At 36.2% G+C, this 23,917-nt stretch overlaps 1 protein-coding gene across 4 annotated transcripts in view; it reads right to left on the bottom strand.

The window, feature by feature from the left end:
• The window catches only part of MYCBP2 (MYC binding protein 2), a 268,376-nt gene that overhangs the window by 79,542 nt on the left and 164,917 nt on the right, over nucleotides 1–23,917 (bottom strand). For all 4 annotated transcript variants that reach the window (XM_061171161.1, XM_061171158.1, XM_061171160.1 and 1 more), the window contains 8 exons: nucleotides 19,192–19,364; nucleotides 17,280–17,424; nucleotides 12,987–13,202; nucleotides 8,322–8,377; nucleotides 4,934–5,049; nucleotides 2,806–2,903; nucleotides 1,686–1,802; nucleotides 818–958 (listed from right to left, as the gene is read on the bottom strand). In XM_061171161.1, the coding sequence (XP_061027144.1) occupies nucleotides 818–958; nucleotides 1,686–1,802; nucleotides 2,806–2,903; nucleotides 4,934–5,049; nucleotides 8,322–8,377; nucleotides 12,987–13,202; nucleotides 17,280–17,424; nucleotides 19,192–19,364 (1,062 nt within the window). The remainder of the gene's footprint in view (nucleotides 1–817; nucleotides 959–1,685; nucleotides 1,803–2,805; nucleotides 2,904–4,933; nucleotides 5,050–8,321; nucleotides 8,378–12,986; nucleotides 13,203–17,279; nucleotides 17,425–19,191; nucleotides 19,365–23,917) is intronic.

Below are 23,917 nucleotides of genomic sequence, written 5' to 3'. Positions count from 1 at the left end.
GAGAAAAACAAACAATATATTAAATGATTTGATATAAAGAGCTAGTTTTACACACTGATTTTTAAGAAATTCAACTGTTTAAAATACTAAGGCTTTTTTAAAATAAAAATTTACCTGTTCTATTTATTAGCAGTGTCATAAGGAATACATTTGATGGAGACGAAAAAGAAAAAAATCATATATTTCTGTTTAAATTATAAAAAGAGCTGTGGGTTCCTGTCATATTTAGTGATAGAGCAAACTTTTGAACACTCTAAGTATTCTACTGCATCTGTCAAAGAGGCTCAGTGAATTTTCTCAGACACTAAGATTTAACTTCAACTAGAACACTACAGCACCACAAGTCTAAAAATCCACCTTATTTTAATACAGCAGTATCACATGCCAAGAAAGAAAAGATTCCAACTTAGACAACACAGAATTACAAAATGCCAACATAAAAAAATACATTATACATATTTCTGAAATGAATAGTAACACTGAATTCTTAAATTTTCGTTTGGAATTCATTCCAAACAGTAGTGTGAATAAGAAAGGGGAAAAAAAACTGTAACCGCTCTCGTTCCCTACCTCTGTGAAAGGAATTCAGCAGGCCTAGTTTTAATTTACTACCTCCTGCTTGTGATGGACCATAGTAAGTATTAAGGTCCTTAGCCTTGCCAAACTCCTTCTTTATTACACAGAAGCTCTCAGATTTCAAGCACTTAAAGTTATTTAGTTGTGGTTTACCTCAGAACTGAGAAGCCTTAATTAAAGAAAGCCCTGTAATGAGGACAGAGTATACCTAGAAAGCTTTCTAAAACCACCTTTCACTTACGTCAACAGGGACCAGAAGACTCTTCCCAAGATGCTGATTAAAAGAGAGGCACCAGGCTTCAGTGTAACCATTCATGTTAGGAACATACTTCTTTATCGTCTCATCGTTCAGCCTCAGCCACACACCATCATCATTGTGGATCTATGGAGTATAAACAACAGAAACAAGCCACGCCCTCCTGTAACTCCTATGAGGGCAGCAAGGTCCGAAAGGCTACAAAGCAGGCAAATAATGCTGGACGTGGAGATTAAGCATCTAGTTTTTGCAGAAGGGAAGAATGAGAGAAGCTTTAAGGAAAAAACCAGCAAGGAATGCCAAGCAATATGATAATTCACATGGTGAGATTGTAAAAAACAATGTCACTCAGGAGTAAAAGCACACAAAAAAATCACACTTTAAGATAAATATTTCAAACATAAAATCAGATGTTTCCCAAAAGAACTTAAGACTTCCTTCCCCTCAATTTAGATTTTCATAATTGGAAGTTACTTGACTGTATTATTAGAAAAATGTACTGTCCAAAGTTAAGGCAATATAATAAACACATTCGAAAACAAACTACATTTAAAAAATTCAAGAAAAACTGTACTCATTTTCATTGAATCCTTGTACAGGTTCTGACTACCATGTTAACTGAACTCCTTTTATGCTAAAAATATAATTTTAGTTACTTTTTCTATTGATAAAGAAAAATGAATGCAATGTTTGAAACTCAATGAACAGAATTTTGAAATTCTGTGAAATGATTTCCCAAACACTACCCAAACTGCTTAAAACACATTCTAACAATTTAGTAAACTTATATTGTGCAAACAATGCAAAAACTTTCTGTCCAAAATTTATTACCAAGTGTTTCCTTACAAATTACCTCATCAATGAAAGTGATGGTTCCATTGACCTTCACTATGCCTATCTGCTCACTCTGAAGGGAAGGGTGGCTTCGGATACGGAGCCCTGCACTGTCCTTGGCCACAAATCTTCGAACCTGAGAAAGGCAAAGACAGACAGATGAGACAGGGGAAATCACGGAACAGAGACCTTATAAGTAAGTGGTAAGAGAGAAAATTAAACAGATTTGAAAGTATAATTCTGAGAAAGTTTCCAAAATTATTTGTAGCTGGTTTCCTTGTGCAAATAACAGTGGTTAATTCATAAAAACAACAAGAGAAAACATTTATAAAAACAACATTTAAAAAAAAATGTTGTTTTTTAAAATGTATAAAAATGTAAATTATTGAAAAAAACAGAAAGTTATTAATATACGTTTATAATTTCTTCTCCAAACTTTGAAGACATATGATAAAAAGGAGAAAAGACCCATTTTTTTCCTTTCAGGAAGGTATATAAATTCTATTATCCATGTTTCTTTTTTAGTAAGTAGTTTACTAAAATTCCTACAGTACTTACTCTTTAGATGTTAGGAAATGAATTTTTTCTTTTAACAGCACAGGATACTTTAACCTTGTCAACTTTATACACTTAATTTCAGTAGACATTTTGTGAATTGTAAACTTTATTTCCTTTTTTTTTTTTTTAAAGGGTAGCTTTTATTTATTCATTTGGCTGCGCCAAGTCTCAGTTGCGGCACGCGGGATCTTTCGTTGCGGCACGCGGGATCTTTCGTTGCGGCATGCAGGATCTAGTTCCCTGACCAGGGATCGAAACCAGAACCCCTGCATTGGCAGTGCGGAGTCTTAACCACTGGACCACCAGGGAAGTCCCAATTGTAAACTTTCAATAACAGAAAGTACACAAGGCCTATAAATTACTATAGCATTATACAAAGAAACCAAAAAAGTACAGGTTCTACAATTGAGAAATGATTAGAATTAACCACGAACTATTCTTCAAGTTCATTTAGGAATACTTAGAATTCGAATACTGAAATAAAGTAAAATATGAGGTGTTTGATGGCTACCTTGAAGCATCAATGAAGAAAATTAATAAATCTCAGACCAATTCATGTTCTGATTTCATTCTACCCTAACCTTATTTGGTTGAGGCTCAGTCTTTGGTTTGACCAGCTGAGTTCCTGGTGGTATCATCCCTTTTGGTGGGTCTTTTACTTTTACTTCTAGGCCAGCATCTGTAAGAAAAGGAAGGGAACTGTAACATTTGAGAACACAAGGGAAGGAGGACCCTTAAACCTAACTTAATATACACTCACAGGCTATTTTAAACAATTAAAACAAATATCTGAATTCTGTCACTTTAAGGTGATTAATATTTAATAGCTAAGAGAGAAATATCTGAAAAATGACCTTAAGATTCCAAAGGGGTGTCTCAGGGGTTCAAGGAAAAGAGGACGGGCTGTAGAATATGTAAAATAATACTGAAAAATTCAAAATAATAAAAAAGAAACCCTCGTGTGATCAAACGTTATCTCATAACAACCAATCAGAACACTACTCATCATCTATACCAATCATCTCATGAGTAACAGGCAGCACAGCATGGTGTCTAAGAGCTGGGCTTCTCATGTGAGACTTGGCTGTTCCCACATCTGCCACCAACTGTTTGACTCTCTGTGCCTCATTTTTTTAATCTATAAAATAGGGATGAGAATAGCACCTATCTCACTGAGATGCTGTGAGAATGAAATGATTTTAAAAATATATATAAAATATATAAGGTGTGTATAAAAATTTTTAGATATATATTAAATGCTATTATCATCCTCCTTATGCTAATGAATTATTATCTGTCCTTGACTGCAGTCAAGCAAGATCCTAGTCTACTAACAGTTTGGTCACCTTTGGAGAAAGCTAAGTTAAGAAGGTGGGGAAGAAAATGAATGATTCTAAGTAACTATGGATCTTTTTCTTCAGTGTCTTTCCAGAAAACAAATGTAAGTGGATTTTTCTTATCTACTTTGTATCAGTTTCCTTTACCCGCTATTAGCCAAGAAGAAACCATTCTTGACTATCTCCACTTTTGAACTGCTGTAATTTGTGCCCCTTGCACATCACTACTTATATTCTACTTCAGGTGATTTTGTTTGCCTGTTTTATCTTGCAATCATCCGTAAGTTGTCAACACTTGCCAGGAACTGTCATACCTAGAACAATGTTTTGCCCAGAACCAACGAAAGTTTGCTGAACTAAAGGCTTTAAAGATATGCTGAAATAAAAGAGTGTAGCAAAGGCTGCCACTAAAGGTCTCTAGGATGGTATAGATGAATCTAATATATCTGATCCTATACTTACATTAATGTATGGTCTATACATCTATGGTTACAACAATGTAAAGTACCTCTTTATCTTCACTGTAAAAAGAAACTACTTAAAAGTTTCCCAGAGGGTATTTTGGTGGAATGTTAATCAGTATTACTTTTATCTCCTCTTCCCTACACGTAAGGGTCTCCTGATAAGGATTAAACAAATTTAGAGGGATTCTTAATTTCAAGATTTCTTTGAATCCCAAATATGATAATATGAATTGTATTGATGTCTAAGATGAGACTACAATATATTGGGCTTTCTAAATCTGCCTGATCATAGGAACCCTTTTGCTTGAGGAGCATTAGGAAAGACAGTGTTATAAGGAATTCATATTGATTAACACTTATTAGAGCTTTGTTGTCCTACTGTTGTCCTATTATACGGATAGTTTAAAAATAAATAGAAAGATTAATGCCCAAAGGAAAAGCAATATATTTTTCAAAGTTAGTGGTAGGTAAAAAAAATTCATCCTTTTGGCAAGTATTTATTGAGCAGCCATCATGCGCCAGGCACTGAGCCAGACTGGGAGATCCAAAGATGAAAGAGGTGTCTGCTCACAGCCAGGAAGGGAAGACAGACATACCACGGGGTAGGGAGATGAGGCATGCACACGGTTACAGGGCAGCGTGGAGGAGATCGAACCTGACCAGCCACATCAGGGAATGCAGGGAAGGAATCATGAGGGCTACAATGACCCATAAATTATTACAACATTTTAAGACCTTAAGAATGCACGAATTAAGTACTCATTATAAAGGAGGATATGAAGCCCCCCTAAAAGTTATGAAATCTGTCCATGTCTGTGATACATGTTAAAGGGCAAACTAGAACAGAAAGAGGATTTTGATTCTAGTTCTTTGCACTAAGTAACTCACAACTTAAAAAAAAAAAATACCTATTTCAATGCCATCGATTGTAACATGAATGGTGTAGAGTCCAATAGCCCCCGGAGTCCAGTTTGCACAGTAAGTGCCATCGTTATTGACACGAATCAGCATATTCTCACTGGGTCTGAAAGGAAATAAGATGAGTACTGCAACATTTACTTTTGGTTACACAGGTGACATCATCATTAACATGTATCAGCAAACATAAAATTTCTGATTGTATTATCACAATGAATAGCAATCCTACTGTCACAGCATGTTTTCCTACTCTCCATGATTGAATTTACTTTTTCCTCCTCACCTCAAACCTCTAGCACCACTCTTCCTCACTCTCAGCTGATCATGACCTCATCACTTTCTTCAGTGAAAAACAGAAGCAATCAGATACAACCTCAAAGTTGCAATCAGATTAAACTTATTTTCCTCTACCTCCTGTTACAATGGAAAGAGTGTCCTGGGTCTTGTCCAAAGCCAGCCCCTCCATTTGTGCTGTGAATCTCATTCCGTCAGCACTTCTGTGATGCAATTATCTTGCTCTCTCTCATTCATCGTCAATTTCTCCCACTTTTACTGGATCATTTCTATTTCTATACAAACAAACTCAGAATCTTCCATCTTAAACACCTCCCCTTGATATTACAGCCTTCCCTAATATGGTCTCATATCTTTTTTCCCATTTACAGCAAAATTTATCTAAAGAATTACCTACAATCACTCTCCATTTCCTCATTTCCAATTCTCTTCCAAAGCTTATTATCCTCACTAGGCTTTTGCTCCCAACACTTCATTGCAATTGATTATGTCACAGTCACCAATGACCACCACGTCCCCAAATCCAATCATTGCTTCTTCGTCCTTGGCAATCTCTCAGTAGCATTTGATAACAACCGACAACTCCTCCTTTCTTGAAAAACCTTCTTTTCGCTTCTGCAACATTTTTCTGGTTTTTCTTGTACCTCACCGGCCATTCTTTCTCAGTGTTTTGTTGGCTCTCCCTTTTCTGAGCACCCTTTAACTTATGGAATGCCCCAGGATTTGGGTCTAGATCTTCTTTTTTCTTTCAGTGTCATCTCTCTAGTTGATCAGTCATCCATTCCTCAGTTTTAAATACCGTATGTATAAAGATGACTCAAACATTTATTTCTCCCCTGAATTTCGAACTGGTATTTCCCGCTGCCCTGGAAATATCCCCACTTGCATAAGTAAGAGGCATCTTGGTATCTCAATTTTAATATACCCAAAGAAGAATTATTATTCCCTCCTCACCCCAGCATCCAGCAAAACAAAAAACTCTTGCTCATTTCTCAGACTTTTTGATCCTCATAAAAATCATGATACCAGGGGTAACATTTTCTGTAACGGTATTTTAGTCTATTGCGCCAAGCAGTCTTTGTCACCACTTTTTAACTCTGTCACTGTAGTGTAAAAACAGCCACAGACGATACATAAGCTCATGAGCAAGGCTGGGTTCTAATATAACTTTACAAACACATGCCTGGTTGGGTCTGCCGGCCAACCTTGGCAAACCCCTCTTCTGCTGGATAATCTATCCTGCTGCTGAAGCGGAAGAAACCTACATTCACTCTTGGATCTTCTCTTTCCTTCACCTCCCATTTCATTGTAGCAGCAGGCTGTTGGCTTCACCTTCTAAGTGTATCCCAAATCCATCCACCCCTCTTCATTTCTACCGCTAAGGCCCTTCCACCGCTAGTCCAAGCCACCTTAGAGTCTCTAACTCATCTCTCTATTCCCACTCTTGCTCCCCTGAAATTCATTCTCCAGAGAGCAGCCGCAATGATCTTTTTAAAACTATAAATCAGATTCTATCACTCTCCCACTAAAAGCCCTCCAAAGAAATCTCTTCCAAGAAAACTCAACCTTAACACAGCTCACCAGTCCCTGTGTAATACGGCCATCATCTGGTTCTCTGATCTCATCTTCCACCATCTTCTTTCCTGCTCACTATTCTCCAGCCCCGCTTTCTGTTCCTCAAAGACATCAAGCTCCATCTACCCCAGATTTTCTCTTCCTAGATTGAACTTCCCCAAATCTTTACACAACCAACTACCATCTCGCTCTCCACTCAAATAACGTCTCCTCAAACAGCCCTCCCCTGTCATCCAATACTTTGGTGACCTATCCCCTCCCCATCACTCTCTATCAAATACCCTTATTTATTATTACTATGTAGTTTACTTATTTATAGTTTGTTTCTCCACAGGAATGTATCTGCCATGACAACCAGCACCTTCTCTATCTTGTTCATAGAAGTATCCCAGTGTCTTCCATAGAGTAGATGCCTAATAGTATTTGCTGAATTAATAAAGGCATTCACTTTGACAAGAGACTTTTAAAATTAAGTTTAAAATGCCCAATGCATAGAAAAACCTATATACTGGCAAATGGCCAATTTGTTCTTATTTAACATGCTATAAACCTACAGAGTCCATATTTAGTTTACAAAAATCATATGCTTCCACTGAATGGACATTTTGTAACTAAAACTAAGCCAGAGACAAAATGCTACTTCCTTATTCCTATACAAAGATACATTCTCAAAACTTCGCTATTTTGACAGAACACTTTCTAGATTGTGCATTAAAACTCTACTTTGCATACATATCAGAGTAAAGTCATAGTAACCTGTTAATTTCTAATAAGTCATTGATATATGATAAATACAAGTACTTATGCTGTTTCAGATTCACTTCGGAGCTTTTTCTAAATTCTATGGAGGTGGTCTGTCTAAAGTACAATCCATCTAATAAGTTTTTCCAAGCAAGTGTTTTAAAAAGTACTTCTCCTAACAAGCAAATAAAATAGTAAGCCAAAAAATCTGTTTCAGAAAATCTGCTTCAATCTGGAGTTAAAAGAATTACCCAGGGGCTTAAAAATAAAAGACTTCATAACTGAAAATACAAATACAACATACACTGAAATCGCTCCGCCACTCATTAGGTGAAGGAGAGAGGGAAACAAAAAGAGAAAAAACAAACTAACCAATGCTTTACAAGCCAATTTATATACTTTTAGATACTAGCTATTTCTTTATTACCTTAGTATTCTGTAACATATTGGCAGTACCACAGTTCAATATAAATACATTCTACCTGTGAATCTACACATTATAAAACCTGTCGTAAATCTCTACCAGGGGATATGGGGATATGTGTATACATATAGCTGATTCACTTTGTTATACAGCAGAAATTAACACAACATTGTAAAGCAATTATACTCCAATAAGGATGTTAAAAAAAAAAAAATCTCTACTAGGAATTTTTAAATCCTATAAAATATTTATTTATAGAAAACAAAGTTGGAATGCAGGGTGATCTTAGTTATAAGCAGCTGGCAACACATGTTTTGGCTACGCTTTGAGAAAATGATCCTCACCTCTTAGGAGTCGGTGATGCAAAACGCAGTTCTTCAAATGAGTAATTTTCATAAACCTTTAAGAAAGAGATGAGCAAGAATCACAAAATCATTAGAAATATTGTTAACTACCGCACTGATAGAACATTCAATAAACGGTGCTGAGACAACTGGTTATCCATACCGGAGAAAAAGAAAAAACTCAATTACCTACATCACACCATTTACAAAAATAAATTCTAGGTGTGTTAAAGACCTAGATGTAACAAATAAAACATCAACAAATTCAGAAGAAAAAAAAGATAATATGTTTTGAGCACATTAAAATTTTAAATTTCTCCAAAACAATGACACTATAAAGAAATGGCAAAGTTAAGCCTTCACCTGGGAGAAGGGGATTCGTAATTCATTTAACCTTAACGGGATATGAATCCATAATAATACAGAACAAATCAATACAAAAGACAGAAACAACACAAAAGAAAAGTGAGTAAAGGCAAGTCACTGAAGAGGGAAATCTGAAAGGCCAATAAACATTTGAAAAGTTATTCAACTAGACTGGGGATCAAGAAAATGCAAATTAAAACAACAAGATGATCCTATCACAGTCATCAAGTTGTGTTGCTAAGAACCAAATGCTGGTGAGAACATGAAGTACCTAGCATTTTGATACATTGCTCATGGGCATATAAATTTTGGCAATATTTAATATAGCTGAAGACAGGTATGTCTTACTATCCAGCAGTTCCACTTCTGGATATATATCTTAGAAAAACTCTTGCTCATGTACCAAAGGGGACATATACAAAGATGTTTATTTCAATATAATTCACAGTAGTGAAAAAAACTAGAAACAACCTAAATGCCCATCAGTAGGGGAATGAACAAATTATGGAACAGTAATACACTGGAATACTTCAAAGCAGATAAATTGAATGCACTACAGCTACATGACTAAATCTTAAAAACAATGTTGGACAAACACTGGCAAAGTGACAGATGCATATGATACCATTTTTATAAACTTCTGAAAAATACACAAAATTCTAAATACTATATTCCTTATAGATTAATTTGTACTCAGTAAAATACAAAAAATGTATCTGGGGAAGAAGAACCATTAATTACCTTCAGGACAGTGGTTACCTCTAGGGAAGGCATGGGAATGGGTCCAGGGAGAAGGGTTTACAGAGGGTTGCAACTGTACTGTTAACAATCTGTTTCTTAACAGAAATAACAAAAAGATCTGAAAAAGTTTGGTAAAGATAAAAATGGGGTGAAGGTACATGAAACTTGTCGCATTATTTCCAATACTTTTATATTCCTGCAGCAATTCCAAATTAACCTTTCAAGGTTCAGGTAAAGTTCTCCAATTGCTCATTCATTTCTAACTACTACTATACTTACAGCAAAGAGAAGCACACACACACCACTCACAAGCCCCCTTCCTTCGCCCCACCCTTGCTATTTTCATGAAAGTGATTTAGAAATGACCTAGCTTCTGTCACCTACTAAAAAGTTACAAATGAGGAGAATGCAATTTAAGGGTAAGTCTAACAAGATTACAACGGTGTTAACAGCAGGAAAGCGCAAGTTTCCAGATTCACAGTACAATGGGTTTTCTACTCCACCAATTTCCCTCAAATACATATTATTCTATTTAATAATGAAAGAATAGATCATATCTCACTTTTACATCCTCCACCATATTTAGTTCACTACTGGGTAGCACACGGTATCTGTGAATGGTTGATATAAGAGAATCCCCTTTCCTGGAACGTGAATTAATATCTCAAAGAGACAGTTTGGGAATGGTATTCTGTAATTGCCTTAACCTGGGTCTCTCAGAACATTCCTGAAATACTGAATTCAGTTCTGGTAACTAGATTTTCAAAAGAAATTATACAAACCTAAGTATGTTCATAGGAAACTAAAAGAATAATTAGGGAGGTAAGGAGTCCAGAAACTAGATCTCTTAAAAAAAAGTTGAAATGAATGAGAATATTTAGCTTCAAATTCTTTAATCGTGGACAACTCATCCAAAACTCTAGCTTTTCAGTTCTTTTATTTCTTCAACCTCAATAATCTCAACTTCAACTTTGTTTCAGCCATTCGTACCAGAAGTCACAGACCTGTGATGTTACTCAGAACTGTTCAATCTCTGATATCAAAATAAAATGGCCTGCTCCTTTCTCTGCCTCCATAACTTCACTCCCTCTTCATCGACAAATTAATCAACTGACTATGCCTCTAAAGCTGCTCCTGCCAAGATCACTGATCACTGCTAGATCCTTTTCAAGACTTCACTCTGCAGCATAACATTGTTAACCCGTCTTAAACAGCTTTCTGTGACTTTCAGGACATGGCATAAGGTAGTTGGGGGAAGTAGGAAAATCAAATCTGGAATCAGACTCTCTGTCACTGTGTGCCCTTGGGCAAGTTATTCAACCTCTCTGTGCTTCAGTTTCCACATGTGTAACATGGGAATAAGAAAGAGTCATTCATAGGGTTGTTATGAGGATGAAATGAGTTGCCATATGCAACATGGTGGGAAAAGTGGCAAAGGTAAGAGCTGGTGTCCTAGTTTGTACTAGCCCTTTGGCTCGTATTCTTGCCAATGTTGTTTCCATTTTCATTTCTTTCTTTTTTTTTTAATATATCTATCTTGTAAATCAATATTTCTCAAAGTATAGCTTTTGAACCTGAATCATTCTGCATATCTGTTTTATATGTGAATTTTGGAACCTCTTTTCAGACCTACTGAATCTAAATCTTTGGATGGTAGGAAAATCTCCATTTTAAATAAGTGCTCCACAGGGTTTCCCTGGCGGCGCAGTGGTTAAGAATCCGCCTGCCAATGCAGGGGACGTGGGTTCGAGCCCTGGTGTGGTAAGACCCCACATGGCGCGTAGCAACTAAGCCCGTGCACCACAACTACTGAGCCTGTGCTCTAGAGCCCACGAGTCACAACTACTGAGCCTGCGTGCCACAACTACTGAAGCCCGCATGCCTAGAGCCCGTGCTCCACAACAAGAGAAGCCACTGCAATGAGAAGCCCATGTACCGCAATGAAGAGTAGCCCCCGCTCGCCGCAACTAGAGAAAGCCCGCGCGCAGCAATGAAGACCCAATGCAGCCAAAAATAAATAAATAAATTTATTTTAAAAAGAAAAATAGGGGCTTCCCTGGTGGTGCAGTGGTTGAGAATCCGCCTGCCAATGCAGGGGACACAGGTTCGAGCCCTGGTCTGGGAGGATCCCACATGCCACGGAGCAACTGGGCCCGTGAGCCACAACTACTGAGCCTGCGCGTCTGGAGCCTGTGCTCCGCAACAACACAGGCCGCAATAGTGAGAGGCCTGCACACCACGATGAAGAGTGGCCCCCGCTCGCCGCAACTAGAGAAAGCCCTCGCACAGAAACGAAGACCCAACACAGCCAAAAATAAATAAATTTATTTTAAAAAAATAAAAATAAAAATAAATAAATAAGAGCTCCAGATGATTCTGATGTGGACAAATGTTTGAGAATCACCAATATTGATGTTCCTCAGGACCCGGTCCTGGAACTTCCCTCTCCTCTTGCCACGTTAGATAGAAATCATCTGTTTCCATAATTTCATGAGTAATACAAGTACTGATGACTCTCCAATTCTTTTCTTGAGGTAAGACTGTGATCACTTCAGGTTTGTAGTTCCAACTTCTTTTTATATATCTTCACATGGATATTTCAGAGATATCTAAAACTCATCACATCAAAAGCTGAATCTGTTATCTTCCTCAACCAACCTCTGCCCCTTCTCCAACATTATCAATCTCACTACTCAAGCCCAAAATGTGAACTCCATTTTTTATTTCCTACCTCTTTCTCTTTACCTCATACCCATTAGCCACTAAGTCTTATCTATCCTAAATATCTCTTGAATCTACCCTAACTGACAACTCACTCGTCCAAGGGATCAGTATATCTCACCAGATTAAGTCAACAGTCTCCTAAAGAGACTTAAACCAAACCATGTCTCTTGATTATCCTCCCAACTGCATTCTCCATATTCCACCATGATCTTTATAAAACACAAATGTAATCATGCCATTCCTCCAACTGAAAGCCTTCAATGGCTCACCACTGCTCTCTGAAAATAGCATAATTCCTAACTTCTATTTCAAATAACAACCATCTTGATAATTTAGACTAACATTGCCTCTAAAGATAACTAAAAAAGCTGGACAAAAAAATTTTTTTTTTGAAATCTGTCTAAAGGCACCAAAGAGCTAAAAAGCCTAAAGAAGTAAGAAACCCAAAGAGATGAGCCTGGCATTTGGAAGAACCCAAAGTTAAAGGGGGCCTAGGTAAACTCTGAATCCCTGAAGGGCTATGTCCTAGGAGTACTGGTAAATTGAAAATAGACAAGTATTTTTGCAGGAAATGAAATCCAGTTTCCAAACATCTCAATCTCTGATTGAATTAACTTGATTTACAACTGGAAACCTCTCTAGACTTCTGCCAGAAACGAATGAAAATCCTCTTTGTAGGAAAATAACATTACCCTTAAAAAAACATTGCAAGTTTGACATCTATCAACAGTTCTCTAGACCTGTGATTTGTATCTGAGTTTGAATCACTGAAATGTCTGTTAAATGAATGGACGGTGAAAAAATAAAATTTTTCTGGTAAGTAAAATAAATTACCTTCATCATTGTTATGGCAATATATCGAGCCTCCTTCACTATCATTGGTTCATATGAAACATCCAGCTTTGGTGATGCCAGCCCACCAAAAGTCATGTCAGTATTAGAAGGTGCAGTTGTTACTGCAGGACTGCCAGGAATCCTTTGAGGTTTCTTTACTTGCTCTTGTTGTAAAGATGTTTTTTTCTGAGAAACAGGAACGGCTTTCACTTCCACCTAACCATGATATTATAAAAACCAAATGCTATTATTATATAACTGTTCGTAACACATCAAAAGAAGCAATTTACACAGTTATAAACTCACAATTCTATACATTTTATGTTACCACTCATCCCTCTTGGGCATTCTTTTCAAAGATTGTTTAACATTGTCAGAATGATCAAGATGGTTCCACCTCAATAGGGATCCTGAACACAGTGTAAAAGAGAGGCCTTGTTTTTGGGAATAAATAATCATAAATATCAAAACACAAAATAAAAACAAATGCCGCCATTAACAAAGTCCAGGAAAGGATAGTCAAACGAATCTACATTCTTGCAGGGACTAACATTAAATTATTTTATCCGGTAATTCAGGTATAAATACTTGCCAGGAATCTTCACATATTTTAAAGCACTGATATCAATTTTAGCTATACTGTTTTGCAGAAGAAAAAGTATTCCATTGATAGGTATCTTAGAAATTAACAGCTAATAAAACAAATCTTATACCTAAAACTTCACGATGTTTATTTACTCTGCAAAAAGAGTATTATTAGTTTTGTCACCAACATGAACTATTAGAGCTAAGCAACCTATCGATAACTAAACTTTCCAACTCAGCTTCTTCAACAATAATATGGTGATATCTTTTATCTATACTTCACTGTAGAGATGCAAAGAACAGACTTCCTAAGGCATTTTAAAACACTGAAAGTATAAATTGTCTCATAAACAATACTCAGAAATACTTTCCAGGAATTATAACAAAACATTTTATTGTTATTTATTTGTTTATGCATTGGCAAAAAACACTCAATCTCTAGGCAACCACAAAGTTACAAACAATTTAAATACCACTTTAGCTCTTTATCATTCTGAGGGTCACCCAAAATTTCTTGTGTTCTTTTCAGACACTACTTTTGTGGTTGGCAAGAACAGGTAATTCAACAACAAGCTCTTCACAGAAGTAGAAAGGATTGCATAAAAGAAAGTGACAATATTACTTAAGTAATTGAGAGATACCCCAGAAATGTGGAATGTCTTTAACGGGTATTATTCTTATTAATGCCATTCTAGGGAGTCAGTAGTTTGAGACTCTCAGTGTCTATATATAAAGTTAAGTGTAGCTAGCAAATACATTCCATTAAATAACCACAATCTTTAGTTGGGGTTATGACAAATCAGTATTTGGATTGATATAATGCTCTGGAAATATTAAAAACCCATCTTACATTTAAAACACAGAAGTTTAAAGATACATGGTAAAATTCTTCAGCTCATATACATTGCCAGCATTAAAAGCTTTAAACTTAAATGTAATAAAAAGGAAAAAAAAGCAAATGCTTCCAAATTCTAAGACGTTTGATTTTAAATTATAGCCACTATTTTTATACGTACTATTTTGATTTAATCTTTCTTTAAACAACTACATTTACCCTAAGTAAATTAACAGTAGAAGTACATCTGCCTATGTACTACGAACCTTGAAGTAAATCACTGAATAATTTCATACTCTAGGAGTACTGAGATATAAAATGATAACCATTCTGCTTTCTTTCATAAACTGTGCTTCTTTGTAAAATTTGTTACTCTTTTATTTCCTACACAACTTTCTCTTTTCATTAAATAAGATTTCCTTGGAATAATCATTTTATAAGTTAAAAAAAAAAACCAATAACACTTGCTGCTTTAAAAAGGATTTTGGATCTCACTGAAATATTACCTGCAAACCAACTTTTATGTTCCAAATAATTGGTTATTACTACATAAGGATACTTCAATAGTTTCTGAGAAGTCTAAAATGCTCCTAAAACTTCATGTGCTATCAGGCTGAAAACAAAACAGATTGAACTACTTTTGTTTTCAGCTAATATGATAACGTGATATAATAAATTAAACATCAAGAGGTATGCAAATCACTTTTCCTAAATAGTATTTACTGGAGTTTCATAGATACGGTTTCTAAATTTGACATAAATCTGATATGAACTTGAGCATACTGAGTAAGAGATTTAGGGCTTTTCGCCCTCAAGAGGCAAAATATGTAGCAAAAAAAAAGAGGAAGTAAAGAAAGAGAGACAGATCATGTGGCTAAAAAAAGAACCCAAAGAGGAGAACAAAAGATAAAGCATAAAGTCTGACTCTGAAATGTAAGATGTAAACAACCCAGGTACCAGAATGGAGTAAGAGACAACAAAGCAAGGTGGAAACACAGGAAAATACAGCTGAAGATATACTATAGGCATAACAGTATGAACATTAAAAAGAAATGAAATGTTATGCCTAGCTGGAAAATGGTAACTACAACATAGTCACATGAATAAGGAACTTACTGTGGGCTCAAAGACTGGATTTAACAACTCACTACATACACTTAAGTGAGAAATTCATCAGTGAATACACAAACCCCTCAACATATTAATGTATATTGTATTGTGATCAAAACTCTGTCCTTGAGTGGAGTGATTTTTTGTATCACTTTCAGAATTACTTTTTTCTCTGTTCAATTTTTTTCTTATAATCTGTGATGCTTTTTGCATTCTAAAGAGTAATTCTTAGCGGGCCTGAAATCGCTTTGATGGGGTGTGATCTTCCTTTAAAAAGTAAGATATAAGGGAAAATATAAGAGTGCAGCATACTGTATGAATGTGTATTATGTATATTGTATGTAACTAAGAGTACATACTCTTCCACTCTATATATGTACGTTTGAGTCATAATGCAAATCCTTGCTGGGGGTCATGGCCAAAACTTTGAAAGCCACTGGTAAAGAGCCTGATTTTTGTTTAGTATCAGGGTCAAATACTTTTCCATTCAGTTTTACTTACTGGTCTTAAGACATGTGAACTATATGTCTCCTGTCTTTTTTTACTATGAGTCAAGTTAGAGGCTCCAGTGGCACTGTGCTTCTTCATGGTATAAATCAAGTAGTTGAAATAGTTCTGGGACTTCCCTGGTGGTGCAGTGGTTAAGAATCTGCCTGCCAATGCAGGGGACACGGGTTCGAGCCCTGGTCTGGGAAGATCCCACATGCTGCAGAGCAACTAAGCCCGTGTGCCACAACTACTGAAGCCCAAGCACTAGAGCCCGTGCTCTGAAACAAGAGAAGCCACTGCGATGAGAAGCCCACGCATTGCAGTGAAGAGTAGCCCCCGCTTGCCGCAACTAGAGAAAGCTTGCGTGCAGCAACGAAGACCCAATGCAGCCATAAATAAATAAATTTATTTATTTATTTTAAAAAAAAGAAGGAAAAAAGAAATGGTCCACATCAAAAGTCTTAAAAAAAAAAAAGTAATATTGAGGTAAAATCAGCTGCTCTGTGAGTAAAAAAGATTTTGTGGCTTAATCAACTCTAAGTTCCAAACAACCAAATCACTTTGTAATACAACTTTGGGGGGCAGGGGCGGCTAGGGATTGCCTATACAAATTTTCGTTCAATATTGACTATTTTCAGAAATATAATAAAAGTTTAAAATAAGATATATAATTAATAGATATCACAAAGGACTTAATATCATCCATTACAATATGCTCTAAAATGTCATTATTAATTCATGTTTCAGGGAAAAGGTATCCAAAGAACTATATCCTTCAATATAGCACATGACTAGTTCCAACCCTCATTCTTTTACAATCCAAATTTATGTATTTCTAATTTATTTAATAAGTATCAATATTATATTTTAAAGCTTGTTTCAACAGTACCAAATGCAAAATGTATTTGAGTCTTTTAAAAGATAGGTACAAAATTTTAAAATGTATTCTTTCATTGATTTATTCAATCACTTATGTATTAATGGCCTTCCCTCTGTGTGCTTAGCACTCTTTGTACGGACACTTTCTTATCCTTCCTTTGAATCACCACAGCACCTAGCAAAATGTAAAAAAACAAACCAAAAAATATATACCTTGGAAAGTTGAGTACTGATTAATATAAACAAGCCATTTCAACAATTTTTTGGCTTCCTTCATTACGTATATCTAAAGAGGGTACTGCATGTGGACTCTTAAGCACTTGCCATTTCTAAAATTTTATTAGTTACAATAGTCAGTGCATAGTTGTCTACTAATACAATCCCAATATAATTACCTTCATATTGGGGACGTGTACCACATCCCCATACTGGTCTTTTGTTTGAACAGTGATGGTGGTAGGCCAACCACAACGAATATCATCCTTATTCAGAATCAAAGATGTTTTCTGAGGATCAGCATAAGAGTCTGGCTGAAGCCACCTAGCAATAATGAAAAAAACAAGTAAACAAAAAACCAAACATTCATCAACATCTTCAATGATTAACATGAAACTAAGCCAAATGAGTAAAACTTATATCAAACAAAATGCTAAAATGGTATCTTCATTTCTGATTCAGTGATAATGGCCACAGTGTCTCCCTTGTAAATAGTTAATGACAAATTCATTAAAAAATATGCTGAAGCATATAAGATTTCTGATGATTACAAATAAAATAGAAATAATTTTAAAATCAGGAAATTTGAAATTTTAACTATAGCTGATTTAAAATAAGCAAGAAGATGAATTTAGGTTGCATATACTTTGAAGTCCCAAATACACTCTTTAAGGGAGGCCTGCTGAATTTGCCAACCTGAAAGCCTGGGAAAGAGCAGGGTCAAAGCAGGGACAGAAGTGACATTCTGCTTGCTGGAGAGCAAGCAGGTTAAAGATACGTTGTCTATCTTCTCTTTTTTTTTTAACATCTTTATTGGAGTATAATTGCTTTACAATGGTGTGTTAGTTTCTGCTGTATAACAAAGTGAATCAGCTATACGTATACAGATATCCCCATATGCCCTCCCTCTTGCGTCTCCCTCCCATCCTCCCTATCCCACCCCTCTAGGTGGTCACAAAGCACCGAGCTGATCTCCCTGTGCTATGCGGCTGCTTCCCTTCACACAATTTCTTAACTATCTTCCCTCACTACCCTCCCTTCCATGTAAATTTGGCCTATTTTCTGTACTTTGTGATATCCATGCCTGAATTCATGATCATCATATCCATGATCTACATTCAAGTTGTCCTGTGAGATGAGTAATGAGTAATTCTGCCATGCATTACATAAAAAGTCCATAAAGATAGCACTGAGGCTGACTTAAAAGATTTTCTATTCTTCTCCAATCACCATTTTGGTTTTTAAAAACTAAAGCGTAGGGCTTCCTTGGTGGTACAGTGGTTAAGAATCTGCCTGCCAATGCAGGGGACACGGGTTCGAGCCCTGGTCTGGGAAGATCCCACGTGCTGCGGAGCAACTAAGCCCGTGAGCCACAACTACTGAGCCTGCACGTCTGGAGCCTGTGCTCCGCGACAGTGAGAGGCCCGCGCACCGTGATGAAGACTGGCCCCCACTCGCCGCAACTGGAGAAAGCCCTCGCACAGAAACGAAGACCCAACACAGCCAAAAATAAATAAATAAATTTATAAAAAAAAAAAAAAAAACAACTAAAAACTATTTAAAAAAAACCCCAAAAACCGAAAGAGTAATCTCTGTAGTTTTAAAATTAAAGACAGAAAGAAGTCAGATTTCTATATTTACCAGTAAAATCACAAGTCAGCATATTTGTTCTTTTCATCTTCTCAAAAAAGCAGATAGCAACAAAATAAATGAGAACTCCACAACCTCAAATGATTTAATTTAAATTCTAAATTTATATTTGCATTAATTGTAGATTTGGAAAAAACCTCATATTAAAATAAATATAGTGATAAATTTAGGAGTTTAGTACACATATTAAATACTACCATCAAGTACCCAGACTTCTCAATTTTACCAGGTGTTCTACATATTTTTAACAACTATTATATATTTTTAAAATATTTTGAAATATTAACTACCATTTCATATTTTGGCGAGTCCAAAACACATAAACTAGATTATCTTAGGCAGCACTGTCACATCCTAACGACTCCCCTCTCATTTCTCTTCAGAAATGAAGACTGAGGCAAGCCCTGAAAGGAAGTCATTGCAGTACTTAATATACATTACCTCGCAAGCCTTCCACCACTTGATCCTGGAACACAAGCAATAAAATCATCCAGAAAGGACTGTTCATTGCTTTGGATTTGAAGTGGTAAGTTTCCTTCTAGTGCCTCCAATATAGTTGGTGAATGAGAAAGCGCTAAACCCTTTCCAAGAATACCAGAATGGGTTTTGCACACCTGTTGGGCAAAAGAGAACATTTGTATATTTTATTTTTTTAATTTATTTTTTATATATATATATCATATAACAGACTTTTTTTTTGAATTTTATTTTTTATACAGCAGGTTCTTACTAGTTATCTATTTTTTACATGTTAGTGTATATACGTCAGTCCCAGTCTCCCAATTCATCCCACCACCACCTCCCCACAACCCCGCTTTCCCCGCTTGGTGTCCATACGTTTGTTCTGTGTCTCTAATTCTGCCTTGCAGGCTGGTTCATCTGTACCATTTTTCTAGATTCCACATATATGTGTTAATACACAATATTTGTTTTTCTCTTTCTGACTTACTTCACTCTGTATGACAGTCTCTAGGTCCATCTATGTCTCTACAAATGATCCAATTTCATTCCTTTTTATGGCTAATACTCCACTGTATATAAGTACCACATCTTCTTTATCCATTCGTCTTGTCGATGGGCATTTAGGTTGCTTCCATGACCTGGCTATTGTAAATGGTGCTGCAATGAACACTGGGGTGCATGTGTCTTTTTGAATGATGGTTTTCTCTGCGTATATGCCCAGTAGTGGGATTGCTGGGTCATATGGTAATTCGATTTTTAGTTTTTTAAGGAACCTCCATACTGTTCTCCATAGTGGCTGTATCAATTTACATTCCCACCAACAGTGCAAGAGGGTTCCCTTTTCTCCACACCCAAGAGCATTTGCTGTTTGTAGACTGTCTGATGATGCCCACTCTAACCGGTGTGAGGTGATACCTAACTGTAGTTTTGATTTGCATTTCTCTAATAATTAGGGATGTTGAGCAGCTTTTCATGTGCCTCTTGGCCATCTGTATGTCTTCTTTGGAGAAATGTCTATTTAGGTCTTCTGCCCGTTTTTGTATTGGGTTTTCTTTTTTTAATATTGAGCTGCATGAGCTGTTTATATATTTTGGAGATTAATCCTTTGTCCGTTGATTCGTTTGCAAATATTTTCTCCCATTCTAAGGGTTGTCTTTTCGTCTTGTTTATAGTTTCCTTTGCTGTGGAAGAGCTTTTAAGTTTCATTAGGTCCCATTTGTTTATTTTTGTTTTTATTTCCATTACTCTAGGAGGTGGGTCTAAAGAGATCTTGCTGTGATTTATGGCAAAGAGTGTTCTTCCTGTGGTCTTATATTTAATTCTTTAATCCATCTTTAGTTTATTTTTGTGTATGGTGTTAGGGAGTGTTCTAATTTCATTCTTTTACATGTAGCTGTCCAGTTTTCCCAGCACCACTTATTGAAGAGACTGTCTTTTCTCCATTGTATATCCTTGCCTCCTTTGTCATAGATTAGTTGACCATAGGTGTGCTGGTTTATCTCTGGGCTTTCTATCCTGCTCCATTGATCTAGATTTCCGTTTTTTGTGCCAGTACCATACTGTCTTGATTACTGCAGCTCTGTAGTATAGTCTGAAGTCAGGGAATCTGATTCCTCCAGCTCAGTTTTTTTCCCTCAAGATTGCTTTGGCTATTCAGGGTATTTTGTGTCTCCATACAAATTTGAAGATTTTTTTGTTCTAGTTCTATAAAAAATGCCATTGGTAATTTGATTCAGATTGCACTGGATCTGTAGATTGCTTTGGGTAGTATAGTCATTTTCCCAATGTTGATTCTTCCAATGCAAGAACATGGTATATCTCTCCATCTGTTTGTGTCACCTTTGATTTCTTTCATCAGTATCTTGTAGTTTTCTGAGTACAGGTCTTTTACTTCCTTAGGTATGTTTATTCCTAGGTATTTAATTCTTTTTGTTGCAGTGGTGAATGGGATTGTTTCCTTAATTTCCCTTTCTGATCTTTTGTTCTTAGTGTATAGGAATGCAAGAGATTTCTGTGCATTAATTTTGTATCCTGGAACTTTACCAAATTCATTGATTAGCTCTAGTAGTTTTCTGGTGGCATCTTTAGGATTCTCTATGTACAGTATCATGTCATCTGCAAACAGTGACAGTTTTTCTTTTTTTCCAGGTTTTATTCCTTTTATTTCTTTTTCTTCTCTGATTGCCGTGGCTAGGACTTCCAAAACTATGTTGAATATAGTGGCGAGAGTGGACATCCTTGTCTTGTTCCTGATCTTAGAGGAAATGCTTTCAGTTTTTCACCATTGAGAATGATGGTTGCTGTGGGTTTGTCATATATGGCCTTTATTATGTTGAGGTAGGTTCCCTCTATGCCCACTTTCTGGAGAGTTTTCATCATAAATCAGTGTTGAATTTTGTCAAAAGATTTTTCTGCATCTATTGAGATGATCATATGGTTTTCATCCCTCAATTTGTGACTACGGTGTTTCACATTGATTGATTTGCATATATTGAAGAATCCTTGCATCGCTGGGATAAATCCCACTTGATCATGGTGTATGATCCTTTTAATGTGTTGTTGGATTCTATCTGCTAGTATTTTGTTGAGGTTTTTTGCATCTGTATTCATCAGTGATACTGGTCTGTAATTTTCTTTTTTTGAAGTATCTTTGTCTGGTTTTGGTATCATGGTGATGGTAGAATGAGTCTGGGAGTACTCCTTCCTCTGCAATTTTTTGGAAGAGTTTAAGAAGGATGGCTGTTAGCTCTTCTCTAAATGTTTGATAGAATTCACCTGTGAAGCCACCTGGTCCTGGACTTCTGTTGGTTGTAAGATTTTTAATCCCAGTTTCAATTTCATTACCTGTGATTGGTCTGCTCATATTTTCTATTTCTTCCTGGTTCAGTCTTGGAAGTTTATACTTTTCTAAGAAATTGTCCATTTCTTCCAGGTTGTCCATTTTATTGGCATAGAGTTGCCTGTAGTAGTCTCTTAGGATGCTTTGTATTTCTGTGGTGTCCCTTGTGATTTCTCCTTTTTCACTTCTAATTTTATTGATTTGAGTCCTCTCCCTCTTTTTCTTGATGAGTCTGGCTAAAGGTTTATCAATTTTGTTTACCTTCTCAAAGAACCAGCTTTTAGTTTTATTGATCTTTGCTATTGTTTTCTTTGTTTCTATTTCATTTATTTCTGCTCTGATCTTTATGATTTCTTTCCTTCTACTAACTTTGGGTTTTGTTTGCTCTTCTTTCTCTAGTTCCTTTAGGTATAAGGTTAGATTGTTTATTTGAGATTTTTCTTCTTTCTTGAGGTACGACTGTATTGCTATAAACTTCCCTCTTAGAACTGCTTTTGGTGCATCCCATAGGTTTTGGATCATGTTTTCGTTGTCATTTGTCTCTAGGTAATTTTTGATTTCCTCTTTGATTTCTTCAGTGATCTCTTGGTTATTTAGTAATGCATTGTTTAGCCTCCATGTGTTTGTGTTTTTTACGTTTTTTTCCCTGTAACTGATGTCTAATCTCATAGTGTTGTGGTTGGAAAAGATGGTTGATAGGATTTCAATTTTCTTAAAATTACCAAGGCTTGATTTGTGACCCAAGATGTGATCTATCCTGGAGAATGTTCTGTGTGCCCTTGAGAAGAAAGTGTAATCTGTTGTTTTCGGATGGAATGTCCTGTAAATATCAATTAAATCTATCTGGTTTATTGGGTCATTTAAAGCTTGAGTTTTATAAATTTTCTGTCTGGATGATCTGTTCGTTGGTGTAAGTGCGCTGTTAGAGTCCCCACTATTACTGTGTTACTGTCGATTTCCTCTTTTACAGCTGTTAGCACTTGCTTTATGTACTGAGGTGCTCCTATGTTGGGTGCATATATATTTATAATTGTTATATCTTCTTCTTGGATTGATCCCTTGATCATTATGTAGTGTCCTTCCTTGTCTCTTGTAACATTCTTTATTTTAAAGTCTATTTTATCTGATATGAGTATTGCTACTCCAGCTTTGGTTTCCATTTGCATGGAATATCTTTGTCCATCCCCTCACTTTCAGTCTGTATGTGTCCCTAGGTCTGAAGTGGGTCTCTTGTAGACAGCATATACATGGGTCTTGTTTTTGTATCCATTCAGCGAGCCTGTGTCTTTTGTTTAGAGCATTTAATCCACTCACATTTAAGGTAATTATTGATATGTATGTTCCTATTATCATTTTCTTAATTGTTATGGGTTTGTTTTTGTAGGTCCTTTTCTTCTCTTGTGCTTCCCACTTAGAGAAGTTCCTGTATCATTTGTTGTAGAGCTGGTTTGGTGGTGCTGAATTCTCTTAGCTTTTGCTCGTCTATAAAGCTTTTGATTTCTCCATCGAATCTGAATGAGATCCTTGCTGGACAGAGTAATCTTGGTTGTGGGTTCTTCCCTTTCATCACTTTAAATATATCGTGTCACTGCCTTCTGTCTTGTAGAGTTTCTGCTGAGAAATCAGCTGTTAACCTTATGGGTTAACCTTATGGGAGTTCCCTTGTATGTTATTTGTTGTTTTTCCCTTGTTGCTTTTAATAATTTTTCTTTGTCTTTAATATTTGTCAGTTTGATTACTGTGTGTCTCCGCATGCTCCTCCTTGGGTTTATCCTACCTGGGACTCTCTGTGCTTCCTGGACTTGGGTGGCTATTTCCTTCCCATGTTAGGGAAGTTTTCAACTATAATCTCTTCAAATATTTTCT

This window comes from Eubalaena glacialis, chromosome 16, assembly GCF_028564815.1.
Source record: "Eubalaena glacialis isolate mEubGla1 chromosome 16, mEubGla1.1.hap2.+ XY, whole genome shotgun sequence".
Classification (NCBI taxonomy): Eukaryota; Metazoa; Chordata; class Mammalia; order Artiodactyla; family Balaenidae; genus Eubalaena; species Eubalaena glacialis.
Note: the sequence above shows the minus strand (reverse complement) of the source record. Positions and strands in the feature narration are given on the sequence as shown.